The 23,371-nt window shown below is 43.8% G+C and overlaps 1 protein-coding gene across 1 annotated transcript in view; it reads right to left on the reverse strand.

Annotated features, from left to right (window-relative positions):
- Positions 1-2,566, reverse strand: part of LOC115199591 (tetratricopeptide repeat protein 28) — a 225,624-nt gene extending 223,058 nt beyond the window's left edge. Inside the window, exon 1 of the mRNA XM_029761921.1 lies at positions 1,710-2,566. Within this exon, the coding sequence (XP_029617781.1) occupies positions 1,710-1,736 (27 nt within the window). The 5' untranslated portion in view covers positions 1,737-2,566. The remainder of the gene's footprint in view (positions 1-1,709) is intronic.
- Between the last annotated feature and the right edge of the window lie 20,805 nt (positions 2,567-23,371).

Genomic DNA, 23,371 nt, shown 5'->3' on the forward strand with positions numbered 1-23,371 from the left:
TTAATTATCCCTCAGTGATGTCCCTGACTTGTCAATTCAAAATGCCTTAATTATCCCTCAGTGATGTCCCTGACTTGTCAATTCAAAATGCCTTAATTATCCCTCAGTGATGTCCCTGACTTGTCAATTCAAAATGCCTTAATTATCCCTCAGTGATGTCCCTGACTTGTCAATTCAAAATGCCTTAATTATCCCTCAGTGATGTCCCTGACTTGTCAATTCAAAATGCCTTAATTATCCCTCAGTGATGTCCCTGACTTGTCAATTCAAAATGCCTTAATTATCCCTCAGTGATGTCCCTGACTTGTCAATTCAAAATGCCTTAATTATCCCTCAGTGATGTCCCTGACTTGTCAATTCAAAATGCCTTAATTATCCCTCAGTGATGTCCCTGACTTGTCAATTCAAAATGCCTTAATTATCCCTCAGTGATGTCCCTGACTTGTCAATTCAAAATGCCTTAATTATCCCTCAGTGATGTCCCTGACTTGTCAATTCAAAATGCCTTAATTATCCCTCAGTGATGTCCCTGACTTGTCAATTCAAAATGCCTTAATTATCCCTCAGTGATGTCCCTGACTTGTCAATTCAAAATGCCTTAATTATCCCTCAGTGATGTCCCTGACTTGTCAATTCAAAATGCCTTAATTATCCCTCAGTGATGTCCCTGACTTGTCAATTCAAAATGCCTTAATTATCCCTCAGTGATGTCCCTGACTTGTCAATTCAAAATGCCTTAATTATCCCTCAGTGATGTCCCTGACTTGTCAATTCAAAATGCCTTAATTATCCCTCAGTGATGTCCCTGACTTGTCAATTCAAAATGCCTTAATTATCCCTCAGTGATGTCCCTGACTTGTCAATTCAAAATGCCTTAATTATCCCTCAGTGATGTCCCTGACTTGTCAATTCGTAAAGAAGGCCACTAAAGGGTCGTGGTTGCAAACTGTTGGTTTCTACAGAAATCGATGGCAGTAGCATAAAGGATATACATACAACGAGATTGTACTTACATTTCTCAAGGGCAATGAATGCGCAATGTTATGGGATGTCTATATCACCTTTAAGACTATTTGCTTTCCTATTTCTGGCTGAAACTGGGCTATACATTAATGTAAAATAACCTACACATTTTCAACGGAAATAGAGTAGAGCACTAAAAGGATGTTTAATTCATTTTACGGACAATTAAATGTCACTCGATTGAACCGTTTGACATACCAGTACACGCACCGTCACTCATCTCCAGACTGTTTCCAAGTTCATTTTATTCACTCGAGCATAATTATTCACATTCGCTCCCACTCCCGAGTCTTGTCCAGCAATAGGATATACAGGTTTGTGAAAACTGCAATTTCTTAATTATTATCAATAACCTAATGAAACAAAGGTCACTGTTGAATCAGCAAACATGAGCCCAGAAACTAATACAAGTGCCTATCCAAAAGGAACAATTAAAATGCAAACATTGATTGGCCCTATAGCCTATCTTGTGGCCATAAAGTAGTAGGCTACAATACTGAGACAAAATAAAAATGCATATATTGCCTTTTGTCCAAAACGACAAGCCGTGTACACAGTACGTGTAACCTAACCAACCTATCATTCTAAAACCGAGTCCCCGGTCAACTTGGAAAGAATGTACCGGTGACATTATTAATAGCCTACAAGTATATTACAGAAAACTAAAACATATCATTTTCACTCACCTTCTTCCGGGGCTGCCATTTCATCATATTTGTAAACCAAAAATGTACAGCATCAAGATATTATATAAGAGGAAAATTGAGATTCAAGGGAATTCCAAGAGCAAGTCATGCTGCTTCTTGACTTCCCTCAATTTTGCAGCATATTTTCTCCAAGAAGCGGCGCATGATAGGCGATGCACGGTTCTACGTCAAGTGGGGAGAGATGGCACGCGATAGCACCTTTTAATTCAACTAATGGGATGGAGGAGAATATTTTTGACTAAAACATCTGAATGTCCCGGTTTTCATTTCAACCGTTTTGGATAAATAAGTCTATGGGTCACGGTGCGTAAAATCCAAACTACAAATCCGAGATGAGCCACCCCTTCTTGTACAGTCCTGTCGGTAGATCGCTCCGCTGGCAGTCTTATAGCAGGGTTTTCGAAGACCTATCCAGTTACTTTGACTGCGGGACTATGTGGAAATTCATTCTTCAACTTTTTGTCAACCTCCACGTCGTTCGTGCATTACAAAACCGTTAGTCCGACAGCAAACACAAGTCCAACGTTGTGTGCTTATCCCACCGAAATATGTGTCTTTCAAAAACCTTTTCAAAACACAGAAACATATGACAACTGTTGTTAACGGTAAAAAAAAAAATGTGGCATCAAATGTCCAGCAAATGTCAATGCCAAAAACAGATCTCACCGCGAACGTGCGACATACACAGCGCAAAAGACAGTCGCAGGAGGGGTGGGGGACAGAAACAAATCCCTGGAATTTCTATGCGAGGAGCTGTAAGGATATCCTGCAACAGCAACAAACTGGACTCCACAACTATTATGACTCCTTTCCCTGCTCCTTAGCGCTCGGGATTTGCAGCGCTCAGAGCTGGAACGGAGCAGCACAGGCACGAGCCGGCGCGGTCATACTCCAACCATAGCGCGCGCGACGGATATAAAGCCGATGTGGCCAGAGAAAAGAGTCCAGACAGAGCTGAGCCAACACCGCACTAACAGAAGGGCCCCCAGGAAGGTATGGCACAACTAAAAAGGCACCGCAACAGTGGAGGAGTAGAACTTGCGCAATACTATGTGAAAGTGAAAAAACATGAACGTCATCCTGATAAACACGAGACCAAAACCATTGCCAGAACACCAACAGCTTGATTTTACTGTATACAAAAAGCATACAGACACATTCATTCACATATCAAGGGCAATCAACTGTTATTTGCTGTTGTGCTGCACAAAGAGGTAGGCCCATAATCCCCTTCAAATAAGGTAGAAAACAAAAGTGACAGGAGACACCTGCTTAGCAGATTTCTATAAGCCTCCGGCACCTTTCCAGGTATATCCCCTTCACCGTTTACAGTGGCACCAACACAGCTCATCTGTTCTGGCTAAATTGCCTTGATCTCTGACTGGTAGTTTATTCTTTTTATTTCACCTTTATTTAACCAGGTAGGCCAGTTGAGAACAAGTTCTCATTTACAACTGCGACCTGGCCAAGATAAAGCAAAGCAGTGCGACACAAACAACACAGTTACACATGGAATAAACAAAAGTACAGTCAATAACACAATAGAAAAGTCTATATACAGTGTGTGCAAATGTAGTAAGAGTGACAAGTAGTGTCACTAAGGTAGTAGTGTCCTTAGTTCCCTTTTCATTAGTGGTGAGGAAGTCTTATAGGACTTAATGGTGGTACAGGCTATCAGAGTAAACAAGATTCTTAAAGGACAGATTATATGAGTACATAAGGCCTCTGATCCATGTTTCTCTGAAGACAATGACCGGTGTCCACCATTTTTAGCTGCACTAGTTTTCTTTAGTGGTGCAGCTGTCAGATAGAGTTTGTGCTTTTCAGCTGTCTGCCAAGCTTTTTGTTTCTGGCATATTTGGCCACAGACCAGCGATAGACAATCTCACAGCCAGATAAATGCTACAATTTTCCCAGTCCTGATTAAGCAATTCTTGTCATTTGTAATCTTGGTGGGTAGGAGGAAAAAGTCAATTGAGAGAGCAGAGCAGAGCCTGGTGTTTCTGGGAAGAACCCACTCACTCCTACTGCGCCCCACCACTGCAAACTAAAGGCATCCCCACTAGCTCTGACCTGGGCGGACACTGAGGGGATGGCCATGCCATCCGACGGAGAAGGATGGGACCAGGATGGGGTCAACAACGTGACAGGCAGCGTGATGGGATTGGTGTCATCAAAATCAATTTACCTCCGTCTCTGACTTAATGTGTACCATTTCCCTCAGTATTTATCTTCATGTGATCTTGTTAAAATGAAAAATGTTAGTGAATTATCCTAAACTAAATGCAGTGTCTTAATGTGCACCTATTAGGAGCTAAAAAGAAAAAAAACATCTGGCCTGGTGTCCCTCCAGGATCAGTAGAGGTCAGAAATGCACCTAGGGGTCACTGTGACAACAAAAGGCAAACAGGAGGGGACACTGACATATGGCCCCTGGACAAAACACTGCAGGGTATAGAGTTCAAACGGCACACACTAATCCACTTGGATGAACAGGAACAAAATGCAGAGTGGAACGCTGACACGATGAGTACAGCTGGCAGTGTAATTGTAAACCTCCTTGTTGTCACACCATAATGACACTCTCTCCATACATTGTATGTTGTATTTTCAAGCTCTGTGTGCAATGACAACGCAAGTGTGTGTGTGTGTCTACATTTGAACCTTTTGTGGATACCAAGCCATTTACAGGGCAGTACACAGAGCCCCACCCTAACACAAATCTGGGTTGTTGGGGTTGGTGTTGTAATGTTTGCCCTCTAATGGCAGCTCAGTCTTTGATATTATTAGACTGTTGGGCTGGTGACAATTCTAAGGCAAACAGGCACCCTCTGGGCTGCTGCCAACACACAGGATTAGTCCACATCTTATTCTCTAACCATACTCCCTAAAGACCTCCAAGTGCACTACACTCACTCTCTAAAGAGTTCTGAGTGTACTACACTCCTATGTGCTCTCATTCTAATATTGATATGCTAGCTATCCCAAAATATTAATTTACATTCTCAACTATACCTATGTAATAACACTCTAGTTACTGTTAGGGCTGGGTGGTATAGCGTATTTTACGATATACCGGTATTGATGCACGGACCGGTTTGGGTTTTTACTTTACCTTCTATAACGGTATTTGAATGTTTGGTTTGTTAAGTGATACGCCGTGTGTAACGTCCATTTTCATAGTTTACCTCGCTACTTGAGTCATCTCTCTCTCTCTCTCTCTCCACGCCGCTTTCCACACAGACCTGGCCCCGCCCACTGTCATTCAAGGAGCGCATTTTCTGTTCCTCGACCACGAGACACTTGCGTTCAGTCTGCATGGTGAATGCAGCACATGCAACAATGTTGATGACAAAGATGCTGTTTTCCCTTCGCTTCTTAATATAAATCCTCAAGCGTTCTATAATTACACTATTAGTTTGTGTTTCTTACATATGCAAACAGCTAGTTTGTCTTTTCTTAGCAAGTTGGGCCTAAATCTTGTTAGCCGCTAATGCAAATCGATAGTTAGCTGGCTAGTTAGCTAGCTAGCTAATAAATGTACTGAGTCAGAGCCAACGTAATTAGCTATACAGCCTGATAATACCAGCCATGGTGAATACCTAAATCAGCATGTTGTTTGTACAACAGTATATTCTAAATCAAAGAGGAATATGAGAATAATGAATATTTTAGCTACATGAAGTAGCTAAGAGAAAACATTCAATGTAGCCAAAGACTATAGAGTCCCCTAGCAAACACTTAACAACACTTTGGTTCCTACCCTGTCACAATAACTCTCTCCTGGCATTTTCATTCGTTGTCATGTCAAACAACACTGTATTCAAAGTGCCCACTATTATATTCTAAGTATAGAACTACAATAATCATGTTATTTCCATGATTCCAACAGTTCACCCAAGTGTTTTGATCTAAATTGTAAGTAAAATCGTAATTGCAACATTTGGTTAAAAATAATGCCTAGATTGCCCATATTGCCCATATCATGCAGCCCTATGTGGCAGTGTGGAAATTATTTCAAATGAGTGCAGGAAATGCAGAACTTGTTGAAAATGCTGAAAATAGTTTTTGGTTGAAGTTGGAATTGAACAGTATAAAACAATCAGAATAGAGAAAGGTCCATTTGAAATCACTTAGAATGTACAGTATGTGTTGCCAACCTAGGATCACGCACTACTCATAAAGCACATTTAGAACTTTTATTACTCAAAAACATCAAATATCATCAAATACCATCATACCGTCAATTTGTTTTTAACACCGTGATATGATATTTTGCCCATATCACCCAGCCCTAGTTACTGTCTTATTGTAATTGCATTACAGATCCAATATTCCACTTGTGTAATAACAAAATATCAACTCCATTACAATGGAGTTACAGTGCAATTACTAAAGTAGCCTACTATGTAACAACATGTTAAAAGTAGAGTCATTTAAACATAACATTTAAACATCATACACAGGTATGAGAGCAATTTATTGCCAAGCTACCCATGTTCATAATAGTCCTAAATCACAAACACATGCACACACATACCCTGACTTTGATCAGGAGCAGATGGCATATAAAACTGACAGTCTAACTTCAACATGTTTCAAGCATTCAGGTATTTTGAAAACTGACATGTTACATTATCAATAACAACCACTTCTATCATGTATTGTCCAGGAGTGAATTTCCAGTGGTTTTTGTTCCTGGTGGAGCCTGTCATCTGGCCTCTCCATATAAAAGCAGGCTCCCTGTGCATGCCTCTGCTTTCCCAATCAGAGACGCACAGGAAATCAGACTCAAGCCATCAGAGGGAAACAAAAAAAACTCTTCCATTTTCCTGCTTAAAAGTTTCTGCTTCCTTTTCTTGTTCTTGCCAATTAGACCCATTACTACATGTTCAAAATGGGATGTGTGTATATGTTTCTGTATCTCTTTTTCAGTTAGTGTGTGTGTGTGCGTGTGGGTGGGTGCGTGCGGATGAAAGACAGAGAGAGAGAGAGAGAGAGAGAGAGAGAGAGAGAGAGAGAGAACACATTACCCAGATGACAGAAACAGAGGTGGTTTGGCAAAAATGAAAATGAAATTGTCAAAAGAGGGATATAAAAACCGTTGAAGTAGCAGGCAGTTCTCAGATAGCTCTCCTGCATGTCTTTGTGTCATTTATTTTCACTCGGGCTGCCTGCTCCTGCTCTTAAGTCACTACACTACAGAGCCTAGCTGTCTGACACACATTTCAATAAACAAAGCCCTTTTAATTAGCTGGCTGAAGTTTCCTGGTGGTAAACGCCATGGTAAACGCATGGAGATACATATCCCCTGCTACACACACACACACACACACACACACACACACACACACACACACACACACACACACACACACACACACACACACACACACACTCTGTGTGAGTTCCAAACCACCATTAATATGTGTAGATGTTTATAATATATACAGGATCCTCTCAGTGAAGAGGAAAGGCTTATGATGTTGACTATAGGAGTTGGCCAATTAAACCCATCAGAGAGGGGAAGCTTTTCTAAGAGGCCTATATTTACAACTACAGTACATTTTACATTTACATTTTAGTCATTGAGCAGTGGCTCTTATCCAGAGTGAGTTACAGTTAGTGCGTTCATCTTAAGATTGCTAGGTGGGACAACCACATTTCTCGTCATAGTAAATACATTTTTCCTCAATAAACTAGCTATCAGCAAAGTCAGTGCTAGTGGGGGAGGGGGAGGAGGAGGTGCAGGGGGATGATTTAAGATACTCTTTGAAGAGCATCTCACCACATGCTCTAATTATGCTAGCCATTCACTTTTTCTTAATCAATAATTCAGGATACAAAAAAAGTGCTTAGTAATCTCTATTTCGATTTTTGCATAATAAAAAAAAAGTTAAATATTAAAGTCCTACTCCAGTCTGCTTTTCAGCTGTATTTCCAGTATATTATTCGGAAAGTATTCAGACCCCTTGACTTTTCCACATTTTGTTACGTTAAAGCCTTATTCTAAAATGGATTACATTTTTTCCTCATCAATCTACACACAATACCCCATAATGACAAAGTGAAAACAGGTTTATAGAAATGTAAAAAACAGAAATACCTTGTTTATTATTCAGACCCTTTGCTATGAGACTCAAAATTGAGCTCAGGTGCACCTGTTTCAATTGATCATCCTTGAAATGTTTCTACAACTTGATTGGAGTCCACCTGTGGTAAATTGAATTGATTGGACATGATTTTGAAAAGCCCACACCTGTCTTTATGGTCCCACAGTTGACAGTGCATGTCAGAGCAAAAACCAAGCCATGAGGTCGAAGGAATTGTCCGTAGAGCTTCGAGACAGGATTGTGTCAAGCACTGGGGAAGGGTACTTAAAAATGTCTGCTGCATTGAAGGTCCCCAAGAACACAATGCCTCCATCATTTTTAAATGGAAGACGTTTGGAACCACCAAGACTCTTCCTAGAACTGGCTGCCTGGCCAAACTGAGCAATCGGGGGAGAAGGGCCTCACCTGTCCGCCCGGACTCCTTTCCCCTCTCAACGGACAATTACCCTGCCCACACCTCAACTGACATTTATATTGATCATTATCACAGTTGTAAATATGTATATATTATTATTATGATTTAGTTTTTTATTGTTTTATTCACACCAGCACTGTTGGAGCTCAGAGCTGAAATATTTCACAGTACACTGCAACTACATCTGTGACCCTGTGTATGCGACTAAATACAAATCTAATCAGACCACCACCTTGAATACCGTACTCCTTGAAGTTGCAGTTGTGTCTAAAAAACACTATTTTGCTCAAAACATATTTGTTTACCCTTTAGTGTGTGTACTTTACTGTATTTATAGACTACCGGTCAAAAGTTGTACTTTTTTTATTGAAATTAAAGCAGTGAATAACCTGCTTAAATTAAGTCCAGTGAATAACCTGAAATGGAACAATGGTAAGCGGTAAACTGGTTAAATAAAAGTTTTGGTTACCAAAAACTGAAAAATAATGTACATTTCAGAGTAAAAAAATGCCTTTTTCAGGGAACATGTAATGGGTTAACAACTTACAGCTGTTCTGCAGCAATGGAAGTAAAATAAGCCTTGAAAGTTGATGCTAACAATTCCTACAGGTGTCCCAACTTTTGTTGATTACTTACAAAACCTCTGCCTGTACTGTATAAAAACAGTGTTGGAACAGACTGTGTTACTAAACCCTCTTAAGCAATATTTGGACATTATTGTACTGCAGGAAGTAGTATATTGCTATCATAATGGCGAGAAAAAGGCAATTAACAAAGGAAGTCAGACAGACCATTATAACCCTTAAAAGTTTAGGTCTTTCCTTTAGAGAAATTGCAAAGAAAGCCAAGGTGTCAGTGAGTACAGTTTCCTACACCATCAAAAGGCACTTGGAAACTGGAGGAAACTCTGACAGGAAGAGGTCTGGCAGAACCAAAACCACAAAAGAATCAGAAGACAAGTTTCTGAGAGTCAACAGCTTGCGTGATAGGCGGCTCACAGGACAACAGCTTCAAGCACAGCATAACACTGGTCGAAGTAAGCAAGTCTCAGTTTCAGCTGTGAAGAGAAGACTTCGAGCTACAGGTTTGGCAGATCGAGTGGCAGTAAGAAAGCCATTGCTAAGATGGCAAAATAAGAAAAAGAGGCTTGTCTGGGCCATGAAGCACCACCAGTGGACTACTGAAGACTGGAAGAAGGTCTTATGGACCGATGAATCAACATTTGAAATCTTCAGTTCATCACGCAGGGTTTTTGTATGCCATTGAGTAGGCTAAAGAATGGTTCCTCAGTGTGTGACACCAACTGTCAAACATGGAGGAGGAAGTGTGATGGTCTGGGGCTCTTTGCTGGATCCAGAGTCGGCTACTTGCACAGAGTGAGTGGCACCCTGAACCAAAACGGCTACCACAGCATTTAGGCAGCGCCTTGCAATACCCTCTGGCGTACGCCTAGTTGGTCAGGAGTTCATCCTACAGCAAGATAATGACCCAGAACATACATCCAGGATATGGGGTTCACTCTACAGCAAGATAATGACCCAAAACATACATCCAGGATATGGGGTTCACCCTACAGCAAGATAATGACCCAGAACATACATCCAGGATATGGGGTTCACCCTACAGCAAGACAATGACCCAGAACATACATCCAGGATATGGGGTTCACCCTACAGCAAGATAATGACCCAGAACATACATCCAGGATATGGGGTTCACCCTACAGCAAGATAATGACCCAAAACATACCTCCAGGATATGGGGTTCACCCTACAGCAAGATAATGACCCAAAACATACCTCCAGGATATGGGGTTCACCCTACAGCAAGATAATGACCCAAAACATACCTCCAGGATATGGGGTTCACTCTACAGCAAGATAATGACCCAGAACATACATCCAGGATATGGGGTTCACCCTACAGCAAGATAATGACCCAGAACATACATCCAGGATATGGGGTTCACTCTACAGCAAGATAATGAACCAAAACATACCTCCAGGATATGGAGTTCACCCTACAGAAAGATAATGACCCAAAGCATACCTCCAGGATATGGGGTTCACTCTACAGCAAGATAATGTCCCAAAACATACCTCCAGGATATGGGGTTCACTCTACAGCAAGATAATGACCCAAAACATACCTCCAGGATATGGGGTTCACCCTACAGCAAGATAATGAACCAAAACATACCTCCAGGATATGGGGTTCACTCTACAACAAGATAATGACCCAAAACATACCTTCAGGATATGTCAGAACTACCTTAGAAAAAATAACGAGACTTCAAATCATGGAATGGCCAGCACAGTCTCCAGACTTAAACCCCATCGAGCTGGTTTGGGATGAACTGGGCAGAAGGTTAAAAGCAAAGCAACCTACAAGTGCAACACATTTGTGGCAAACTTCTGCAACAGTGTTGGGAAGAACTTTTCAAACAATATTTGATTTCCTTTGTAGAAAGAATGCCACGAGTGTGTTTGGCTGTTATGTCTGCAAAAGGTGGCTACTTTGATGAGTCAAAAATGTAGATTACATTTTGTTAAACAAAACAATTCTATTTTTTTTTTTTTGTCTCCCATTGTTTATTTGATCTATGCTTAAATTTCAGAGTACATTAAGACATTAAACTGTGTGAATTTCAATAAAAACGGGAAAAATTGAGGTGTTCTAAAACTTTTGACCGGTAGTGTACTTGGGATATCCCTTTTCAACAGTAAAAGTAAAAGAATAACTGGGCTGAGTATACCTGGTGATACCACTGCAGCCACAAGCAGAGTCCACAGATGAGCAGCATAGTATTTGTTAACATCCATTACACAATATTTTACAATAGCAGCTTAGTGAATGTGTGGCCTATTATTGATGGGACACTAATTTCATAATACATCAATTTAAATATGCAAATATAATTAAGAGTCCTTGATAAATTGCTTCCGCATTAAGACATGACAGATGGACGGATTTGTTTTGAAATGCCTAACAATAACATCATAATAAAAGCGTTAACCAGCTATGTCACCCACCCACTTCCCTTGTGCCATACATCACAACAAACAAATAACCCTCATTACCATTCATTCTAAAAGGTTCCTCTTTGAAGTGTGCTTTATTCTTTTGATGATGTTGTGTCAGGATTTTGCCTTGCGTGGACCTTTAAGAGGTGTATGTGTTTGTATATGTGTGTGTGGAGATCAGTGTTGATTAAGTGTCTGGAGCCTGAGGGGGATAATGAGAGCTTCTAATTAATGAGCCAGAGCATATCTCAGAGTCACAGGGTCCTATCTGCACAGAGCAACTATTCTCGCACGCGCGTACACACACACACACACACACACACACACACACACACACACACACACACACACACACACACACACACACACACACACACACACACACACACACACACACACACACACACACACACACACACACACACACACACACACAAACAAACACACACACACACACACACCTCCTAGCCTCTCAGTGGGGTTCTTTCTCAGTCCAGTAGCCATCCCTGATAAGTTTCTCTAATAGGGATGGATGAGGGTTGGCACGTTGACCACCCAACATGCCCCCAGCCAGTGCGGGAGAGATGGCCTCCCAAAATATTTCAAAATCCTTTCTCTTTGTTGGGTACCCTCCCCAAAGAGCAGAGAGGACCAACAAATACTAAGTAGGGTGAGGGAGGGAGGAAGGGGTTAGGGTCAGCTTACGGTGCGGGTTAGGGGACTCTCAGATTCCATATTGCTGGTCAGGCTGGCAGCTGTCTTTTACATATTCCCAGGCAGCTAGAATAAACAGCCCCTGCTCTAGACTAAAGCTTCCATGCGCTCCCTCCCAGGTTACAGAATCACAGGGACTTAGTGATTCCGTTTCAACATGTCAGCGCACTCTAAAGCCCACACTCAATCTTTAAGTACACTACCTGGCCAAAAGTATGTGGACACCCCTTCAAATTAGTGGATTTGGCTATTTCAGCCACACCCATTGCTGACAGGTGTATAAAATCGAGCACACAGTTTGTCAAATGTTTGCCCTGCTAGAGCTTCCCCGTAAGTGCTGTTATTGTGAAGTGGAAACGTCTATTAGTAACAACAGCTCAGCCTCGTAATGGTAGGCCACACAAGCTCACAGAACGGGACCGCTGAGTGCTGAAGCACATTGCACGTAAAAAAATACTGTTCGTTGGTAGCTTCATGAATTGGGTTTCCATGGTCGAGCAGCCTTACACAGGCCTAAGATCACCATGCACAATGCCAAGTGTCGGCTGGAGTGGTGTAAAGCTCGCCGCCATTGGACTCTGGAGCAGTGGAAACGCATTCTCTGGAGTGACAAATCACGCATCACAATCTGGCAGTCCAACAGACAAATCTGGGTTTGGCAGATGCCAGGAGATCTCTACCTGCCCAAATCCATAGTGCCAACTGTAATGTTTGGTGGAGGAGGAATAATGATCTGGGGTGGTTTTTCTTGGTTTGGGCTAGGCCCCTTAGTTCCAGTGAAGGGAAATCTTAACGCTACAGCATACAATGACATTCTAGACAATTCTGTGATTCCAACATTGTGGCAACAGTTTGGGGAAGGCCCTTTCCTGTTTCAGCATGACAATGCCCCTGTGCACAAAGCGAAGTCCATGCAGAAATGGTTTGTCGAGGTCGGTGTGGAAGAACTTGACTGGCCTGCACATAGCCCTGACCTCAACCCCATCGAACACCTTTGGAATAAATTGGAACGCTGGCTGCGAGCCAGGCCTAATCGCCCAACATCAATGCCCGACCTCACTAATGCTCTTGTGGCTGAAATAGAAGCAAGTCCCTGCAGCAATGTTCCAACATCGAGGGGAAAGCCTTCCCAGAAGAGTGGAGGCTGTTATAGCAGCAAATGGGCGACCAACTCCATATTAATGCCCATGATTTTTGAATAATATGTTAGACGAGCAGGTGTCCACATACTTTGTAGTGTATGTAGTGTATGTGACAATCAAGCCAGTCTCATAGCTCGTTACCAGGCTGCCTCATTCCCTCAGATGCCTGGTTTGAGAACTATGAGAACTATGAGAGCTGGATAGACCACTAGATCAATGGAATCTAACCAGCCTAAACTCAAGTGTACATTAATATGAAGCCTGTTGTCAATAGTCTACAAACCTTCTGTGTCATGGGCTCTAATGACAGAATCACTGTTCTTGTCAGTGGCATATACTGTATGTGTGTTCCTGATCCACTCATGTTAACAAAGGCTGTCAGACCACAGAACTAGAATGAATCACTATATTTCTATGATCAGAACATCACCAACCCTGCTAACAGCACAACCCCAGATCTTTTAAACCCAAGAGGGTTCATTCTAAACAGCCTATGTGATATTAAACGTGGCTATTGAAAAATCTCCTTCTCACACGAGATAATCCAGTGTGCAATCTGTCTCACTTCAGTGTCTTTAACTCATCGTGCTAAAGACGTGATCTTATTCTATCCTCTCACCCAAATCTCTCTTTTCCACCCAATTACTGTAATGAAGAAAGACTAGTTTATCCATCCAAGTGGCTGCACTCCAGAGTTATGCAAAGACACTATGCAAAAAGAGGGACATTTTCTTCAGAGCTGTATTTAATAATTCAGTGGACTTGGACATGGTTGAAACGTGCTCTGGCATATTGTTTAAATCAAGGCAGCAGTTTAAGAGGCGTCTGCGGCAGGATCAATTATAACTGATAACATCTGTAAATCTGTGTACGCGTCCAATAAACTTGATATCAAGTTTGATTTGATATCAGCACTGTCGCACACAGTGACGCAAAAGAGAGAGATCCTGTGTGGTCCTGCACAGACTCAACACAGTCCACAGACATGGAACAGAGAGAAAGAGAGTGTGTGTCTGTGTGTTTTTTTATGTCTACTCTTGACAAACTGTGTGTCTGAGCACACATACACACGCACGGCTGTGGTCAGACCCACCCTTCTTAGTCCCTCAGTTTGGAAACCCCAAAGCAAACTCATCCCTCTCCTTTTCAATTACCTTTCCTCGCTCCATCGTCGCCGCACCAAATCTAAAGTCTCCCATAGTCCCAGCTTTCAGCTTCTCTCTCATGTCAAACGTATCCATGTGCTGCCACTGCAGACACAGACAGTGTTCTCTGTACTTAGACACACACACGTACCCACAAACACTGAGATTGAGAGAAAAAGAGAGAAAGAAAGAGAGAGATGAGAGAGAGAGACAGAGAGAGTGAGCGAGAGAGAGAGCGAGAGAGAGAGAGAGAGAGAGAGAGAGAGAGAGAGAGAGAGAAAGAGACAGAGAGACAGGCTGCCGTAGGCAGACCTGGCTCTCAAGAGAAGACAGGCTATGTGCACACTGCCCACAAAATGAGGTGGAAACTGAGTTGCACTTCCTAACCTCCTGCCAAATGTATGACCATATTAGAGATATTTCCCTCAGATTACACATATCCACAAAGAATTCGAAAACAAACCCAAGTTGATAAACTTCTAGGCCTAATGGGTGTCGCAGTGGTCTAAGGCACTGCCTCGCAGTGCTAGCTGTGCCACTAAGGGTTTGAGTCCAGGCTCTGTTGAGGCCGGCCGGCGCACAATTGGGCCAGCGTCGTCCGGGTTAGGGGATGGTTTGGCCGGTAGGGACGTCCTTGTCCCATCGCGCACTTGCGACTCCTGTGACGGGCCGGGCGCAATGCTCGCTGACACGGTCGCCAGGTGTACTGTACAGTGTTTCCTCCGATACATTGGTGCGGCTGGCTTCCGGGTTAAGAGGGCATTGTGTCAAAAAGCAGTGCGGCTTGATTAGGTTGTGTTTCGGAGGATGCAAGGCTCTCGACCTTCGCCTCTCCCGAGTCCGTACGGGAGTTCCAGCGATGAGACAAGACTGTAACTACCAATTGGATACCATGAATTTGGGGATAAAAAGGGGTAAAAAATAATTACACATTTTAAAATGTAATAAAAGATTGATAAACTCCCATATTTACTTGGTGAAATACCACAGTGTTAAATCACAGCAGCAGGATTTGTGACCTGTTGCCACAAGAAAAGGACAACCAGTGAAGAACAAACACCACTGTAAATACAACTCATATTTATGTATATATTTTTTTTTACTATTTGCACATCGTTACAACACTGTATATAGACATAATATGACATTTGAAATGTCTTGATTCTTTTGGAACTTCTGTGAGTGTAATGTTTACTGTACATTTTAATTGTTTATTTCACTTTAGTTTAATATCTACTTCACTTGCTTTGGCAATGTTAACATATGTTTCACATGCCAATAAAGCCCTTGAATTGAAATGAGAGATTAAATCCATAATACTGTATCTAATTAGCGATAATCAAAACTGAGTACTGCAGTTGATGGAGACTACAATGGAAATGAGATGAAATCAAATGTGCAAAAGTTCTCTGACTTAATGTACTAATGAAATACAGATAGAAACGCAAGCTGCAGCACAATAGCAAACTACTAACAATATTTTCCTTTAAAAAGCGAAAGACTACTTGGATTTTAAATTCTCCTCAAATTTAAAAGTGATTTCCTCCCCAATGCAATAATGAGGCTCTAAATACTTTAATACTCCAGCCTTATTATGGCAATTACTGCTCTTTCTCCACTTACTAATATCTGCTTGAGAGGCACCTCAATGTGCATTAACCCACAGAAGAGGGAGGAGTAGCACACAAAAACTATTCATGGGAATATAGAATTATAGACACATCTCTGTGTAACTGAGGAGAGGCAAAAATAAAACACCAAACATGAGTGATTCACAGACTGGTGAGAGTGATATCATAGGGAGAAAATTCACGTGTTTTTCTCCACATACTCAAACACCCCAGGCCCTGCTCTATCTCAGCTCTGAACATGTTATTTATTTTTTATTTCACCTTTATTTAACCAGGTAGGCAAGTTGAGAACAAGTTCTCATTTACAATTGCGACCTGGCCAAGATAAAGCAAAGCAGTTCGACAACATACAAAAACACAGAGTTACACATGGAGTAAAACAACATACAATCGATGATACAGTAGAAAAATAAGACTATATACAATGTGAGCAAATGATGTGAGATAAGGGAGGTAAAGGCAAAAAAGGCCATGGTGGCAGAGTAAATACAGTATAGCAAGTAAAACACTGGAATGGTAGATTTGTTATTTGAAGAAAGTTCAAAGTTAAAATATAAATAATATGGTGCAAAGGAGCAAAATAAATAAATAAATAAATACAGTAGGGGAAGCGGTAGTTGTTTGGGCTATTTACAGATGGGCTATGTACAGGTGCAGAGATCTGTGAGCTGCTCTGACAGCTGGTGCTTTAAGCTAGTGAGGGAGATAAGTGTTTCCAGTTTCAGAGATTTTTGCAGTTCGTTCCAGTCATTGGCAGCAGAGAACTGGAAGGAGAGACGACCAAAGGAGGAGTTGGCTTTAGGGGTGACGAGAGAGATATACCTGCTGGAGCGCGTGCTACAGGTGGGTGCTGCTATGGTGACCAGTGAGCGGAGATAAGGGGGGACTTTACCTAGCAGGGTCTTGTAGATGACCTGGAGCCAATGTGTTTGGCGACGATTATGAAGCGAAGGCCAGCCAACGAGAGCGTAGAGGTCGCAGTGGTGGGTAGTATATGGGGCTTTGGTGACAAAACGGATGGCACTGTGATAGACTGCATCCAGCTTGTTGAGTAGGGTATTGGAGGCTATTTTGTAAATGAAGTCGAGCATTGGTAGGATGTTCAGTTTTACGAGGGTATGTTTGGCAGCATGAGTGAAGGATGCTTTGTTGCGAAATAGGAAGCCGATTCTAGATTTAACTTTGGATTGGACATGTTTGATGTGAGTCTGGAAGGAGAGTTTACAGTCTAACCAGACACCTAGGTATTTGTAGTTGTCCACAAATTCTAAGACAGAACCGTCCAGAGAAGTGATGCTGGACAGGCGGGCAGGTGCAGGCAGCGATCGGTTGAAGAGCATGCATTTAGTTTTACTTCTATTTAGGAGCAGTTGGAGACCACGGAAGGAGAGTTGTATGGCATTGAAGCTCGTCTGGAGGGTTGTTAACCTCTACGGGCTAGGGGGCAGTATTGAGAATTTTGGAAAAAATATGTGCCCATTTTTAACTGCCTCCTACACCAACTCAGAAGCTAGAATATGCATATTATTGTTCAGGTTTGGATAGAAAACACCCTAAAGTTTCTAAAACTGTTTGAATGGTGTCTGTGAGTATAACAGAACTCCTATGGCAGGCAAAAACCTGCGAAGGTTTCATGCAGGAAGTACCCTGTCTGACAAGGTGTTGTTGTTCTTGCTTCTGTTTATTGAAGAGTCAGGATCTTAGCTGTAACGTGACAATTCCTAGGGCTCCAATAGGCTCTCAGAACCCGGGAAAAACCTGAATGATGACGAGGCAGCCTCAGGCTGAAACACAGAATCCCCTTTTCCAAGTGGCCCATCAGAGGACAATAGAATTAGGCGCGTGCGCGATTCGACCCCGTGCTGTATTTTCCTTCGGCTGTTTAGCTAATTGCAGATTCCCGGTCGGAATATTATCGCTTTTCTACGAGATAAATTGCATAAAAATTGATTTTAAACAGCGGTTGACATGCTTCGAAGTACGGTAATGGAATATTTAGAATTTTTTTGTCACATTCTGCGCCATGCGCGCGACCGTGATTTACCATTCTGATAGTGTCTAGAACGCACGAACAAAACGCCGCTGTTTGGATATAACGATGGATTATTTGGGACCAAACCTACATTTGTTATTGAAGTAGAAGTCCTGGAAGTGCATTCTGACGAAGAACAGGAAAGGTAAGACCATTTTTCTTATAGGAAATGTGATTTTGGTGAAGGCTAAACTGGGTGGGTGTCTAAATAGCTAGCCCGTGATGGCTGGGCTATGTACTTAGAATATTGCAAAATGTGCTTCATCCGAAAAGCTATTTTAAAATCGGACATATCGAGTGCATAGAGGAGTAATGTATCTATAATTCATAAAATAATTGTTATGCTTTTTGTGAACGTTTATCGTGAGTAATTTAGCAAATTGTTAGTAAATTCCCCGGAAGTTTGCGGGGGATATGCTTTTTCTGAACGTCACATGCTAATGTAAAAAGCTGGTTTTTGATATAAATATGAACTTGATTGAACAGACATGCATGTATTGTTTAACATAATGTCCTAGGTGTGTCATCTGATGAAGATCATAAAAGGTTAGTGCTGCATTTAGCTGTGGTTTGGGTTTTTGTTACATTATATGCTAGCTTGAAAAATGGGTGTCTGATTATTTCTGGCTGGGCACTCTCCTGACATAATCTAATGTTTTGCTTTCGTTGTAAAGCCTTTTTGAAATCGGACCGTGTGGTTAGATTAACGAGAGTCTTGTCTTTAAATAGCTGTAAAATAGTCATATGTTTGAGAAATTGAAGTAATAGTATTTCAAACGTTTTAAAAATCGCGCCACAGGATTCAACTGGCTGTTACGTAGGTGGGACGAATTCGTCCCGCCGGTCCCATAGAGGTTAACACAGTGTCCAAAGAAGGGCCAGAAGCATACAGAATGGTGTCGTCTGCGTAGAGGTGGATCAGAGATTCACCAGCAGCAAGAGCGACATCATTGATGTATACAGAGAAAAGAGTTGGCCCAAGAATTGAACCCTGTGGTACCCCCATAGAGACCGCCAGAGGTCCGGACAGCAGGCCCTCCGATTTGACACACTGAACTCTATCAGAGAAGTAGTTGGTGAACCAGGCGACGCAATCGTTTGAGAAACCAAGGCTACTGAGTCTGCCGATGAGTATGTGGTGATTAACTGAGTCAAAAGCTTTGGCCAGGTCAATGAATACGGCTGCACAGTATTGTTTCTTATCGATGGCGGTTACGATGTCGTTTACGACCTTGAGCGTGGCTGAGGTGCACCGAAGACCTTAGAAAGGCAGGGTAGGATGGATATAGGTCTGTAGCAATTTGGGTCAAGAGTGTCACCTCCTCTGAAGAGGGGGATGACAGCAGCTGCTTTCCAATCTATGGGAATCTCAGATGACACGAAAGAGAGGTTGAACAGGCTAGTAATAGGGGTTGCAATAATTTCGGCAGATAATTTTAGAAAGAAAGGATTCAGATTGTCAAGCCCAGCTGATTTGTAGGGATCCAGATTTTGAAGCTCTTTCAGAACATCAGCTGAATGGATTTGGGAGAAGGAGAAATGGGGGAGGCTTGGGCGAGTAGCTGTGGGGGGTGCAGTGCTGTTGAATGCAGTAGGGGTAGCCAGGTGGAAAGCATGGCCAGCCGTAGAAAAATGCTTATTGAAATTCTCAATTATAGTGGGCTTATCGGTGGTGACAGAGTTTCCTATCCTCAGTGCAGTGGGCAGTTGGGAGGAGGTGTTCTTATTCTCCATGGACTTTACAATGTCCCAGAACTTTTTAGAGTTTGAGTTGCAGGAAGCAAATTTCTGTTTGTTTCTGCAAGCTCTACCTCTGGTTCTACCTGTGCTGTACCTCGACCTCTGTTCTGCCTGAACCGTACCTCTCCTCATACCTCTACCTTTACCCCTACCACAACCTCCACCTCTATCCCTACCCCTACCACGACCTCCACCTCTATCCCTTCTCCTACCACAACCTCCACCTCTACCCCTACCCCTACCACGATCTCCACCCCTACCTCTACCTCTACCACAACCTCCACCTCTATCCCTACTCCTACCACGACCTCCACCTCTATCCCTACCCCTACCACAACCTTCACCTCTATCCCTACCCCTACAACGACCTCCACCTCTATCCCTACCCCTACCACGATCTCCACCCCTGCCTCTAACTCTACAACAACCTCCACCTCTATCCCTACCATGACGTCCACCTCTACCTCTACTTCTACCACAACCTCCACCTCTATCCCTATCCCTACCCCTACCTCCATCTCCACCTCTATCCCTCCCCCTACCACGATCTCCACCTCCACCTCTATCCCTACCCCTACCACAACCTCCACCCCTACCTCTACCTCTACCACAACCTCCACCTCTATCCCTACCCCTACCACAACCTCCAGCTCTATCCCTACCCCTACCACAACCTCCACCTCTATCCCTACCCCTACCACGACCTCCACCTCTATCCCTACCCCTACCACGATCTCCACCCCTGCCTCTAACTCTACAACAACCTCCACCTCTATGCCTACCATGACCTCCACCCATTCCTCTACTTCTACCACAACCTCCACCTCTATCCCTACCCCTACCATGACCTCTACCTCCACCTCTATCCCTACCCCTACCACGATCTCCACCTCCACCTCTATCCCGACCCCTACCACGATCTCCACCTCCACCTCTATCCCAATCCCTACCACGATCTCCACCCCCAGCTCTACCACAACCTCCACCTCTATCCCTACCACAACCTCCACCTCTACCCCTACCACGATCTCCTCCCCTACCTCTACCACAACCCCTACCTCTATCCCTACCTCTATCCCTACCCCTACCACAACCTCCACCTCTATCCCTACCCCTACCACGATCTCCACCTCTCCACAACCTCCACCTCTATCCCTACCCCTACCCCTACCACGACCTCCATCCCTACCCCTACCACAACCTCCACCTCTATCCCTACCCCTACCACAATCTCCACCCTTACCTCTACCTCTACCACAACCTCCACCTCTATCCCTACCCCTACCACGACCTCCACCTATATCCCTACCCCTACCATGATCTCCACCCCTACCTCTACCTCTACCACAACCTCTATCCATACCCCTACCACAACCTCCACCTCTATCCCTACCCCTACCATAACCTCCACCCCTACCACAACCTCCACCTCCGCCTCTATCCCTACCCCTACCACAACCTCCACCTCTATGCCTACCCCTACCACAACCTACACCTCTATCCCTACCCCTACCACAACCTTCACCTCTATCCCTACCCCTACCACAACCTCTACCCCTACCTCGAAACCTACCTCTACTTCTACTTCTACCACAATCTCTATCCCTACCCCTACCACAAACTCGACCTCTATCCCTACCTCTACCATAAACCCACCTCTACACCTACCTCTACCACAACCACAACCCCACCTCTACACCTACACCTACCTCTACCACAACCCCAACTCTATGCCTACCTCTACCATAACCTCCACCACAACCCCTACCACTACCACAACCTCCACCTCTACCCCTACCTCTATCACAACCTCTACCCCTACCTCTACAACAACCTCCACCTCTACCCATACCTCTACCATAACTTGTACCTCTACCCCTACCTCTACCACAACCTCTACCACAACCTCCCCCTCTCCCCCTACCCTTACCTCTACCACAACATCTACCTCTACCACATCCTTCATCTCTACCTCTACCACAACATCCATCTCTACCCCTACCTCTACAACCTCCACCTCTACCCCTACCTCTACCACATCCTTCACCTCTACCTCTACCACAACATCCACCTCTACCCCTACCTCTACAACCTCCACCTCTACCCCTACCTCTACAACCTCCACCCCTACCTCTAACACAACCTTCACCTGTACCCCTACCACAACCTCCACCTCCACCACAACCTCTACCCCTACCACAACCAATACCCCTACCTCTACCTCTACCCCTACCTTTACCACAACCTCTACCACAATCTTCACCTCTACCCTAACCTCCACCTCCACCACAACCTCTACCTCTACCACAACCACCACCTCTACCCTTACCTCTACCACAACATTTACCTCTACCACAACATTTACCTCTACCACAACCTTCACCTCTATCCCTACCTCTACCTCTATCCCTACCTCTACCACAACCTCTACCTCTATCCCTACCTCTACCACAACCTCTACCACAACCTTTACCTCTACCACAACCTCTACCTCTATCTACCACAAACTTCACCTCTACCCCTACCACAACCTTCACCTCTACCTCTACCACAACCTTAACCTCTACCACAACCTCTACCCCTACCACAACCTCCACCTCTACTCCTACCCCTACCTTCACCTCTACCTGTACCATAACCTTTAGCTCTACCACAACCTCTACCTCTACCACAACCTCCACCTCTACCCTTACCACAACATTCACCTCTACCACAACCTTCACCTCTACCTCTACCACAACCTCCACCTCTACCACAAACTTAATCTCTACCTGTACCACAACCTTCACCTCCACCACAACCTCTAGCTCTACCACAACCTCACCTCTACCCCTACCACAACCTCTACCACTACCACAACCTCCACCTCTACCCATACCTCTACCATAACTTGTACCTCTACCCCTACCTCTACCACAACCCCTACCTCTACCACAACCTCCCCCTCTCCCCCTACCCTTAACTCTACCACAACCTTCACCTCTACCTCTACCACAACCTCTATCCCTACCTCTACCACAACCTCTACCACAAACCTTCACCTCTACCTCTACCACAACCTCCACCTCTACCCCTACCCCTACCACAACCTTCACCTCTACCTCTACCACAACCTTCACCTCTACCACAACCTCCACTTCTACCCCTACCTCTACCACAACCTCCCCCTCTCCCCCTACCCTTAACTCTACCACAACCTTCACCTCTACCTCTACCACAACCTCTATCCCTACCTCTACCACAACCTCTACCACAACCTTCACCTCTACCTCTACCACAACCTCCACCTCTACCCCTACCCCTACCACAACCTTCACCTCTACCTCTACCACAACCTTCACCTCTACCACAACCTCCACTTCTACCCCTACCTCTACCACAACCTCCACCTCTACCACAACCTTCCCCCCTACCTCTACCACAACCTCCACCTCTACCACAACCTTCACCTCTACCTCTATCCCTACCATAACCTCCACATCTACCACAACCTCCACCCCTACCCCTACCTTCACCTCTACCTGTACCACAACCTTCACCTCTACCACAAACTCTACCACAACCTCCACCTCTACCCCTACCACAATCTTCACCTCTACCTCTACCACAACCTCCACCTCTACCCCTACCACATCCTTCACCTCTACCACAACATCCATCTCTACCCCTACCTCTACAACCTCCAC

This window comes from Salmo trutta, chromosome 9, assembly GCF_901001165.1.
Source record: "Salmo trutta chromosome 9, fSalTru1.1, whole genome shotgun sequence".
Taxonomy (NCBI): Eukaryota; Metazoa; Chordata; class Actinopteri; order Salmoniformes; family Salmonidae; genus Salmo; species Salmo trutta.